At 44.4% G+C, this 11,640-nt stretch overlaps 1 protein-coding gene across 2 annotated transcripts in view; it reads left to right on the top strand.

The window, feature by feature from the left end:
• Positions 1 to 7,795: 7,795 nt before the first annotated feature.
• MTDH (metadherin) overlaps positions 7,796 to 11,640 on the top strand; it is a 35,045-nt gene continuing 31,200 nt past the window's right edge. Inside the window, exon 1 of one of the 2 annotated variants that reach the window (XM_054642123.2) lies at positions 7,796 to 8,519. In XM_054642123.2, the coding sequence (XP_054498098.1) occupies positions 8,115 to 8,519 (405 nt within the window). In that variant the 5' untranslated portion in view covers positions 7,796 to 8,114. The remainder of the gene's footprint in view (positions 8,520 to 11,640) is intronic. The other variant, XM_054642115.2, reaches the window with a different exon arrangement.

The raw sequence follows: 11,640 nt of genomic DNA, 5'->3' as shown, positions 1-11,640 counted from the left end.
GTGAATGCTTTGCACAGTAGTGCTCTGGGTGAGATCAAAACAATACACAGAATGATTGAGTAACAGCTACCTGACTACCAAAAAGCACTGGTCTGACAGCTAGTGCACACATTCCATAGAAATCCAAGTGGTATTTCATGCTCTACTTTAGACTCTCAGGCTGAACTTGGCCAATTACAAGGAAGAAAATTGCATCCTGAGCTTGGTTTGGACCACACCAGCTAACTTTCCAACCAAAGCTCAGGCAGCATGCTCAGGATATTTTACATTAAGCACTGTTGACGTGATTTGGACCTACACAACCCTCATGTGTTGAAATATCTTCAGAGACCCTTACAGCACACAGCAAATCATGCAACCCTCAATCTCATTCTATAAAAACTTCTCTCTGTCAAGCTGCAACACAGCCCTCACATTGTGTCTGACAGCTTGACCTAAGAAAAAACCTACAAAAATATAGCAGTTTTCTCTCAGGGTCATAGGAACATCACATGGTACCCAAATGAAACCCAGAGGCAGAACCTACTCAGTATGGACACAGCTCATCAGTTAAAGCAGTGTGGGTGTGAGCCAGAGTGTGCCACCCCAGAGTCAGGAACTGAAACAATCCCTGGGGTTGTTTTATTGAGCACCATAGACACATATATTATAGACACTACAGTCTTTCAGAGAGTCAGGTTTCAATTAGTTTTAAATGAGGCTGAAGTTTGTACTCTGTATGGGAATAATGTCTCTCTGAAGCAGATTTTAAAACCAGGAGAACTTTTTTTCTGTTTGATTTTCTAAAAAGTCTAATTTGTATGTAAATTTTTCAATTAAGAATAATTAAGAATGCCAAATCAAGTGCACAGAAGTTAGGAAATACCATCTCTAGGACTGACGTTTCAGACTGAATTCACATATGTTCTATGTATTATTCATAGTTTCATTATTGAGTGGTGGGTTTTTCCTTCTCCCATTGGACTATACAGCTTTCCATTGACTAAAAAAAGGGATGGAAAATATATGATATTCTACCTCAAGCAAGGGGTTTGTTTTTCTGGGTTTCCAAGCTTACAGCTGCCAAGAACAGGTCTTTTCTGTGGTAGACCTCACAGCCAAGGGTGCCCAAGCTTCGCAGCATGCTGCTACATGAGCCAGCAGGGAGAACAGGATGAGATTAGGCTTCCTTTGCATGCCTAAGGTGATGCCTCAGGTTTTAGCTTTAATATTTTTCAGATTCTGTACTGCTTTAGTGTATACTTCCAAGCTTCATATTAGGGGATAGCAAGCTCTCTTCACAGAGTAGGTATACAAAACAATTCCTTCTCTAGCTGGGGACCAAGGACAACCTATCCAAATCTCAGGCCCAAGAGCATGAACAACAGTGGACTGAAGAGAGAAAAATAAGAAGGATGGGACTTCATGGGCTAAAGCTGTAATTGGACAATTAACTCCAATGTGCAAATGGACCAGAACTTTAAAAAGTGTGAGATCCCGGGACCGGTCATCCATTTTTATTGAATTTAAAATACCATCACATTGCAACACATTTTGTGACCATTTTGGGTTCATCTTGGGTGTAGCCCTGGCTGGGCTCTTGGGCTGCCCAAGGTGGATCTATTGATGCCTTCTCTCCTAATCAATACCTACTTTATTCTTTAACTCCATCTAGTCTCTGTTCTAGGTCAGCCTACACAAGGCATCAAAGGTGTGCTGCACTGAAAGCTCACCGAAAGACAGACATTTTCCTTTGTAACTGTAATTTCCCTGAGCTGATTTAGTATTTTGGAATATTTCCACCTACCTCTGGCACAGAATGACAGAAAACAGTCCAAGCCTGTAACAAAATTATTTAGAGTAGGACATACCAAAGGAACTTGAATATGTCTGCACTGACATCTACACTGACATCCCAGCAGTTTTCTGACTCTTGCTAGCTCAGGTACTGACAGCACAGGACAGTACCTGAGTGCAGGTACAACACAGACTGCAGTGCTACAGGCTAAATGTGTAAATGAGCCTGCATTCCTGAATTCTGTAATTGTATTGCTAATAAATGAACCACATGGTTTAAAGTTAACTTTAAACTGTGCTACTTCTATGAACAGCAACACCTCTTGATTAAAATGCTGTATTAGGAAAACTGTCTTGCCTATGAAAAAAAAACTGCGAAAACTCTCCAAACACACATATTACAGGAGACATTTAATGTACACTTAATACAATTTTATACAACAAATGATATGAGCTAATAGGCCTATAATTTGGTGTTTGCTTCCCATTAATTCAAGGAGTTTTTTCTTAGGTGGGTAGCAAGTCTTTGCAATTTATTCTTCTCAGTGTTTAGGGCTGATAGAAATTTGAACATGAATAGTCTGCCAAAGTGTTCTTCACCTCCCAAGGCATTGAGCTCTATCAGTCATAATGACAACTTAGCTTTGATGACTAAACACTACTTATGGCAAGGTTTAATGAGAACAGACTTATCCATTGTACAGGGAATTAAGTTTAGTACTTTTAGTAGAATGTTTCTGTATTTGAATTATATGATTATGTACAAGAATGTGAACTGAAATGAAAAATAATGTAAAATTGAGAAAGACTTTGAAGAACACATTACTTCTTAAGAGTGAATTTTGATTTATGATTCTGTCTCAGCTCAAAAAGCTGACCAGACCAATAGGAAAAAAAATAAGGTAAACTTTGAAGGTCAGAGAGGGACATGGTTTACTCATATAATGAGCTCTTCCTTTTCCCTTAGGAAAAAAATCCTTCCAAAAGCACTGCATCAGAAAAACTGTAACTATTCTAAGTCTTGCTTTGACCACTCTGAGAAGGTAATTGAGCACTAGCCCAGGTCCACCAGCCATGTCCCAGGTAAAAAAGCTCTCAGGGGACAAAATTTTTTTGCAACGTGCACCTTCCTTCAGCAACCTCCTTCAAGCTTCTCTCCGAACTGAGCTCTGTGCTTTGTCTCTCTCCCAACCCCAAATTTATGTGGGGACTTTGCCCCAACTATCCCAGACTCTGTGTTGGATGAGACCATGAATTCCTAGCTATGACTCAGATAAACACATCCTCATGTAAATTTAACACAGCTGTCTTGGGGTGATTTTATGATGATTAGTCTATTCCCTGATTGCATGCTTCATGCCCAGAAATGGTTGCTGTAGCTTTAAGGTGGGTCTGGAGGGAGAAGGGAGCCTTGAAGTTCTTCAGTGGGCTTTTCCAAAGTCTCACCCCCAGGTGTCCCTGCCATGTGGTCTGGGCTTTTGCTTGCCTAGCATGGATTTTTTTTGTTAGCCCAGGCAGAAGTTTTTTTCCTTGTCCTTCCTGGACTTGGAGAGGCTGCAGCAGCAATTCTTCAGCAGCACTTCGAAGTGAACTGGATGGTTTGGTTTTGGTCTGAGATCAGAGACTAGTGGGAAAGACGAGGGGCCTCTCCATTTCAGCCTCACACCTTGGGAAAAGCTGAGACAACAACAGAAAGTTCACCTGCTTCCTCTGCTGTGAAGAGGGGACTGATGTCAAAGACTCACCAGGTTTCACATCTGTTTGCCTGAACTGCTGCTTGAATCTGCTGGGGGTTTTTCTTGTTTGTTTGTTTTCCCTGAAAACCCATGCCATTTTGTACCCACTAAGTGGCAAAATGCTGTTGGCTTTTTTCTTTCCCTGGCATTTTGGGTTTTTGTTCCGGTGTGTGTGTGTGCAAGGGGGTGAAGGGAACTAAATTCTTACAATTCAATATCTACCATTTACTTACTTTTTACTGTGCCACATGGGCACAGTATTGATTCTGTCAATAAATGGTTGGGGTTTTTTTTACTTTCATCCACTAGTATTCATTCCTTATTGGGATTGTTAGAACTCCTTTTTTTTTTTTTTAGAGGAAACACTCATTCCAGAGTGTTTTTCCCCTAAACCAATCTCTAAACCAACAGAACAGCACAAGACTTCAGGGGAGAATTCTTCTGATACTCTACTGTTCCCTTTGGCAACCTCTTTCCAGGCTTAACAGACTAAACTGGAGCTTCTACTCTTTGTGTCTCTTCCAACTCTTAACCCAAACCTAGGTGTCAGGTGAGATCCAGCTCAACATTCTCAAGCCATAGCCCAGGTGAACATGTCCTCAGGGAACAATTATTTTTGCCCCCATCCCTTCCTCTGGCAATCCCTTTTCAATCCCTGACCAAATGAAGTGCTAGGCTTTCTCCCTTTTCCCAAAGCTGAACAGAACCAGATCCCTAACCATAGGTTCAGGCTGAGACAGCCCAAAGCCCCTAACAATTAACCAGATGGAAACTTCTCTAAGAATAATTCTTTCCTGCTCCATTCCAAATGGGTATTCAAACTTGGCCTGTTTCCTGTCCCTAAGCCTAATTGTAGCCACAACTTCAACACCTGGTATGTGCAGAGACCAACCAAAGTCCCCAAGCCACAGCCATGATGAACAAGTTATCCTAAGAGAATTCCTACAGCAGATCTTTTTATCAAAATGGAGCTCTTGGCTTTGCCTTGTTAAAAGTTTGACTTAGTCTGAATGCAAAGGATGGGTTGAGCCTTAATTCCAGATCCTGACCTAGCACCCAGATTAGAAAGATTTCAGGGAAGAGGTATTTTTGCAGCCTACCCCTTACTCCAGCTGCTCCTTTTCTGCCCCATACCAACTGTAGCCCCAGATTTTATCTCTCTCCCAACCAGGTATGTAATGTTAACATTAACCCTAATCCCAGGCATCAGCTGAGCCTTCTCCAACATGCCCAGCCATGGCCTGGATGAAAAGTGTAAAAGTGTCTCCAGGAAGAATTCTTTTCATGTTCTACCCCTTTTTGGCAGCTCTTGGTTACTCCACACCAAGTGCATTTCCAGGCATGATGAGCCTCATTTTCCTAATCCAACATTTAACTCCAAACCCATTCCTCAGCCTGAGCTCAGTCTTGGCTCAAGGCATCCAACCATGACCTAGATGAGAAATTTCTCAATGCAAATTCTGTCTGCAGACTTCTCATCCTTTTCCAGCTCCTTGTTAGCATTGCCAAGGATGGTAACTCTTGGATCAGGGATGTTCTTGTTGTTGTTGATCCCTCCTTCCAGAAAACTAATGGGTATATGACTTAGTATTTTCAGTGAATTATGTACTGAGTTCACCTTAAAGCAACTCAGAGTCACGATCCATATAAGACAGCAAAATTGCTTTTTGTTCAAGATTTTTTCAATTTCCTGTCACAACCACCATGAATGTGTTTTTATTGGGATTCTGCTTATTTACCTGATCAGAGGCTTTACCTGCTTCTGCCATATCCATCTGACTTCTAATCTAAAGAATGTCTACAGCTGCAAGACACATGGTTCAATATCATTCAAGATAATCATTAAAAAACCTCTTGAAACAGGTATTTTGAGACTGCAAAGCAATAGTTGGGTTTCCTTCATGCCATGGCAGCAAGCCATGGAGCTTTAAGTATGGTGGTAAGGTATTGTGTAAGGTATGTCCAATAGCTGTTGTGATAAAACAAGGAATGTTTGCACAATCAACAGAGCTGATATTTTAAAAAGTAAGTTTAAGCTCCATTCTTTTTGGTTTTTCCATAATTTTCTCTTATTTAGTGTGTCATGTGCAATGTGTCAATCTTGTGCTGTTATCTTTGGGAGAATGGCTTGAGAAAGATGATGGAAGAGTCCTTGGGGTAACTTTGATCAGATCTCTTAATACAGTTGAAGATTAATACCAGCCTAATATGTGTCGAAATTAGTTCCAAATAAAATGTTTGGTTTATTTGATGAGTACAGACAGAGTAGTATATTTGTTCCCAACTGTTTAAATGAGTCACACAGACCTTCAAAATATTTCAATTTGCTACAACTGTACGCCTATTTATGGCTATATCTCATTGCTTCAGAGTAAAAATATATTTATTCCTTTCAGATTAACTTACTTTACCAGCCGACTCAAACCAAAACTGGCTATTTCCAGGTGCGAAACCACTCCCTTTGTTCTTTTTTAAGACAGAAATGTTTTTCCGACGAGAGCTCAGCTCTTCACAGTGCTGCCACTTGGTGGTGCCCCGGCGCCGCAGTGAAAACCATCGTGTCAATGGCTCGGATTGTGGCATCCAGCCCCACCAGGTTCTTGCGGTGCTTTCTTTAAAATGAACAATATTTTCTGTTCCATGGCCTTGGTTTAATCATATGTACATATATATACATATCTATCTATATATATATACACGAAACAAATTACAAAACACAAAACATTCACTGTTAGCTGAATGATGCCTTCAAATTTGTTAGGCATATTTCTTTGATTGATGTATTTAAAACTATAGCTACACGATAAATGTTCTGTCACCTCTATCTATATAGTGCAACATCCTAAACTTCTAAAATACTTACAGAATACATTATTTGGGATGTTAGGGTGGCTCAAATGTGCAACCAGTTGCAACAACAACAGTTAATATTCACTGGAAAATGAAAACAGTCCACGCTAAAGCATCCTTGACTAACTGCTGTCCTTCTATGACAAGGTGACCCACTTAGTGGATGAGGGAAAGAAAGGGTATGGATGTTGCCTACCTGGACTCTGGTAAAGCCTTTGACATGCACAGCCCTCTCCTGCCTGCTAACAATTTGGGTGAGTGCAGTGTTTGCTGGATGAAATACTGGCTTGATGTCAGGCCCGGAGAGTGGTGGTAAATGGAACTAATGCAGTTGGCAGCTGGTCACTGGTGGCGCTGCTCAGGGATCAGTACTGGCTCCAGTTCTGTTTAACATCTTTATCAATGACCTCGACAAGGGGACCAAGTTGACCCTCAGCAAGTTTGCGGCTGACACCAAGTTGTGTGGGAGTGTTGATCTGCTGGATGGTAAGAGGCTCTGCAGAGGAATCTGGACAGGCTGGATCGATGGGCTGAGGCCAATTTTAAGAGGTTCAGTGAGACTGAGTGCTGGGTTCTGCACTTGGGTCACAGCAACCCCATGCCACACGCTTAGGGCGCAGTGTCTGGAAAGCTGCCCAGCAGAAAAGGAGCTGAGAGTGCTGGGACAGCAACTGAGCATGAGCCAATGTGTGCCCAGGTGGCCGAGAAGGCTGAGGGCATCCTGGCCTGGATCAGAAATAGCTTGGTCAGTAGGACCTCAAAAGTGACTGTCACTTGTACTCAGCACGGGTGAGGCTGCACCTCAAATCCTGTGTTCAGCTCTGGGCCCCTCACTACAAGAAGGACATTGAGGTGCTGGAGCATGTCCAGAGAAAAGCAATGGAGCTGGTGAAGGGGCTGGAGTAAAAGTCCTGCGTTCCTGAGGCAACTGTGGGTGTTTAGCTTGGAAAAAAACGAGGCTCAGGGGTCACTTTATCGCTCTCTACAATCACCTTTAAGTCGGGTGTAGCCAGGCTGGGGGGGCGGCCCTTTCTAGGAAAGCAGTGACAGGACGAGAGGACATCACTTCAAGCTGCGCCGGGGTAGCTTCACTTTGGAGCAGGAATTTTTTCACGGAAACGGTGGCCTGACATTGGAATGGGCTGCCCACCCCTGGAGGTGTCTAAGAAAAGACAAGACGTGGCACTTAGTGCCAAGGTCTGGTTGACAGGGTGGTGTTCGGCCATAGGTTGGATTTGATGACCTCAGATTCCAACCCCTCGGCTTCGGCCGCTCCCGCTCCCTTCGCTGCCTGCCACGTCGAGCTCGCTGCCTTCCCCGCCGGCACCGCCCTTGGCTGGGCCGTGCCGGGCCGGGCGCGCCGGGGAGGAGGAGGAGGAGGAGGCGGGAGGCTGAGGAGGCGGCGGGAGGCGCGGCCCCCGCCCCGCGCGCGGCGCTGATGGCGGTGATGGCGCTGATGGCGGTGATGGCGCTGATGGCGCGCTGCGGCGGGCGCGCGGCGGGGCGGTGACGTTGCGCGCGAGGCGGAGGGCGGGGAGGAGGAAGAGGAGGAGACCCGGGCGGCCCCGAGGCTGAGGCAGCCGCGTCCAGCGGAGGCTCCGCTCCCGTCCCGTCCCGTCCCGTCCTACCCCCACCCCCGGTGCCTCCGGTTCGGGCGGGCCGGCGCGGCTCTCCCGAGGCCGCGATGCGCTCGGCCTGAGCGCGCCCTCGCCGCCCCGCTCGGTTCGGGCCTCTGCGAGGTCGGGGACCGCGATGGCTGCGGGAAGCTGGCAGGAGGCGGCGGCCGGGTGGGCTGAGGAGGCGGCGGCCCGGGTGCGGGACGCCTTGTCGGGCGGGCTGGGGCTGCTGCATGCCGAACTGGGCCTCGAACTGGGCCTCGACCCGCAGGCGCTGCCCACCTGGCTCGCCCTGGCGGTCCCGGCCGCGCTGGGGTTCGTGTTGCTGGGGCTGCTGCTGGCCGCGGCCTGCGGGGGCGGCCTCCGCAAGAAGCCGGCGCGGAGCGCGGCCGTGAGGAAGGGTGACGAGGCGGTCGGCGCGGGCCTGACGGCCGGCGGGGGCCAGGGCAAGTCGGCGGGCCCGGGCCCCGGGCAGCTGAACCTCAAAGGCGATGAGCAGAAGAAGCGAAACAGGAAGAAGCTGCCGGAGAAAGCGGCGCGGGTAAGAGGGGTGTGAGGGCCGGGAGGGCAGCGGGGGTGGAAGGCGAGCTGACAGCGGCGGCACCGGGCGGGCTGTGGCACCCGGCCGGGTCCCAGTGGGGAGGCGAGGGGGTCGCGTCTGGCGAGCGGCCCGAGCCCGGCTGCCGCTCCCCGGGCCCTGTCGCGGTGGGAAGGATCCGGGTGCCGTAGAGGTTTCCCCGAGCCACCGTGCGATATTTGCCTGTGAAAGGAAGTGTGGGGGTCCTGTCTGCTCTGGAGCCGTCTCAGGTCGTCTGGGTTACTTTGTTACTTTGAAAACCTGGAGGAGCAGCGCTGCCACAAGTAAACTGCGCGTTAATAGCCCTGGGTGATGGGGAAAAGGCTGGCTTTTTGGAAGCGTTTTATTGTAAACAAAAATTATACGAAAGCTGCTATTACTGTTGTTATTCACTGAATAATAGGGTTAGCAACCAGTTGTGCAGTCCTTAGCATGGCTTAGAATTTCAAGCCAGGAATTGTAGTCTAGGCAGGTAAAGACTATTGGAAGCAGCATTCTAAGCCTTATGAATGCTGTGATGATTCAAACTTGAGTAAGGTTTTTGCTTTGTATTTTCAATGGAACACGTTAGTGTCAATGTTGCTGTGAGCGTGCCTCAGTAGGAATGTGTCTGATTTAGTTATTACTGTAAGGATCATCTCCTTTAATAAGGAAATCTGTGTCTTAGCAGCCCCTTAAAAAGAGATCATTCCTGTAGTTTATATTTTTTAAATTCTTAATATGTGTGGGAACCTTCCAGCTTTTATCGTGTGCATCCATCCACTTAAGAGAAAATTAGTAGAATGCAGAAATTGTCAACTGTCCTTTTAAAGCTTACAGTTGTCACAGTTTTGGGGCTTGAAAGGGATTGCTTCTATAGCTTTTATATTGTTAGGATGTTTGTAATCCTATTTATGTCCAAATAGATTATAGGAATGAAAGTGTAACAGATGTCCCCTGCCTATTACAACTGTGTCGTATAATTATATCTTGCTCTATAAAATCGGAATTGTTTCCCTAATGATGAGAGAAAGGAGAAACATTAGGTTTGTATCTTCACTCGAGTCTGTGGCAGCATTAAGATTTGAGAGGTTTGGGAAACTTTTTAATGAGAGTGTAAGGCTAGAACATCTTAAAAAGGAAAAAAAAAAAAAAGGTCTGCATATGTCACCAACCTGTCTCTGAACACTGAACTACTGAAGTTGTTTCTGGAAGTTGCAAGAGACTGAATGCTGAGCACCAAGAAGAGGAAACATGATTCAGAATCTTTCCAGTGTAGCTAGGTTCTCCATTTTGGAGAAGGCATGCTAAAGAGGTAATTTTTTTTCCCATCTTGAGAAGCAGATACTCCAGGGTCATATAAATATGTTATGCTTTCTTGACAACAAAGACTAACCCTAGAAATTAAATCAAGTTTGCTTCATTTATTTTGTTGAAACTCTAGTATGAAAACAAATAACAAACTCTTGCAAGTCATTGCTGAAGACATTAAAAAATGCTTCCACAGAAGATTGCGTGAATAGGTAGATATCTCTCTTGACTTGACAATGCTTTGTAGTACACAGATTCATAAAAACAAACTTTAGTAATTTTATATAAAAAATAACTGACTTTTTTAATGTAAATAATTGTACTCCATTGAGCTTAGTTTACGTAGGCATAGAATAAAGTTAAGGCGATGTAGGAGCAAATCTTTTTGTAATTAAAAGAGCAAAGTAGTTTTTAAGCTGTCATTCTGTATCATTAAGATTTTAAAAGTTATTTTTATAGTACTTTGTATTCATTATTTCCATGGTGAGATGGAAAAAATCCTACCTTCTTCCAAAAGGAAATGCACAAACTGAATCATTAACTGAAGTGCAAATAAGTTTATACCAGTGACAAAGTTTAATAGGCCTGCCTTGTGCTCATTTTCCAAGATAAGTTTAGAGAGACCAATATTAGCATGTCTCAGTGTTTTCTGACTTATGTATGAAAAATTCTCAAAATAGCCTTGGAAACTTAAAGGTGCAACAAAGATTTTTACGGATTGCTGCCTGGCAAATTTCATCGTGTGGCTTGTGTGCTGTGATGCTAATACTGAGGGCTGGGAGGGGAAAAGAGTAAGCCTATTACCAGTAGATTTACTACAGGCTTGCTATGCCAGGGTCTAGATTTCCATTGCAGGCGATTCAGAAAGCTTAGAGCAAGTGGTCTGTGGCTTTAAGAACACACTACAGATGTCTAATTAAAAGCTGTAGGGTTACTTTAATACCGAATTCCTGAGCTCACTGTATGGCAGGTGATGTGTAACACTCATCAGTCAGGATCAGAGGTGTTCCTCACTGTAGCTCTTCTGAGGAAGAGTATTAATTGGTTTTTCCTTGCATGTGGCTTTATTCAGTACCTGTATAAGTAGGGTACAACTTACCCTACATGTTCTTAGTAAAACAGGTTTCTTTGAATAGCACTGTGTTGACTGAATACAGTAGTACCTATGAGATTTTGTTTATTTACTTGCTGTGAACAGACTGTGAAAAAAACGGAGCTGAAACTGTTTAGCATTCATTAAGATGAAAGTTCACAGAGCCAGTTCTGGCATTCAGGCTGCTTGGAGCAAGGTATCATGGTGTCTTTACATCAGAGTCTGTGCAGTAAACCTGAAGCTGCTTTTTTCTTTTTTCATTTTTATTTTAACTCCTGGAAGAGGCAAAAGTCTTTGGCCTCATTAAGAATTTTTTTTCTGTTCATAAAACTTGATAGTTAATTTTGATTCTGTTGCCTTCTGAATAATTACTGTGCCTCTCCCACTTCAGCAGAAAAAAGTGGAGCTGTTCTTACATGGTTTCTGTGCAATCTGCCAAAACACCACAGAAACTTGAGAGTAGCCATCTTCTGTGCTCTGCAACCACTTTAGGAAGCCATTCACAACATCCATTTGTAGATGTGGAAAACACCAAATTGACTTTGTACTTTCCATTGTTTGTCACGCACCTGGAGAATAAATGCTACACATTCTAGTAAAAGTATTTGCATTCATTTGAGGAAGTTTCATATTTGAACTTTCTGGGCTATGGCTGTTTATTGCTTATTTGCGCTTAGATTTTGTAAAGACTGTATACTTTCA

This window comes from Agelaius phoeniceus, chromosome 1 (genome assembly GCF_051311805.1).
Source record: "Agelaius phoeniceus isolate bAgePho1 chromosome 1, bAgePho1.hap1, whole genome shotgun sequence".
Lineage (NCBI taxonomy): Eukaryota > Metazoa > Chordata > Aves > Passeriformes > Icteridae > Agelaius > Agelaius phoeniceus.
The sequence above is the reverse complement of the archived record's forward strand: the minus strand, read 5'-3'. Positions and strand labels throughout refer to the sequence as shown.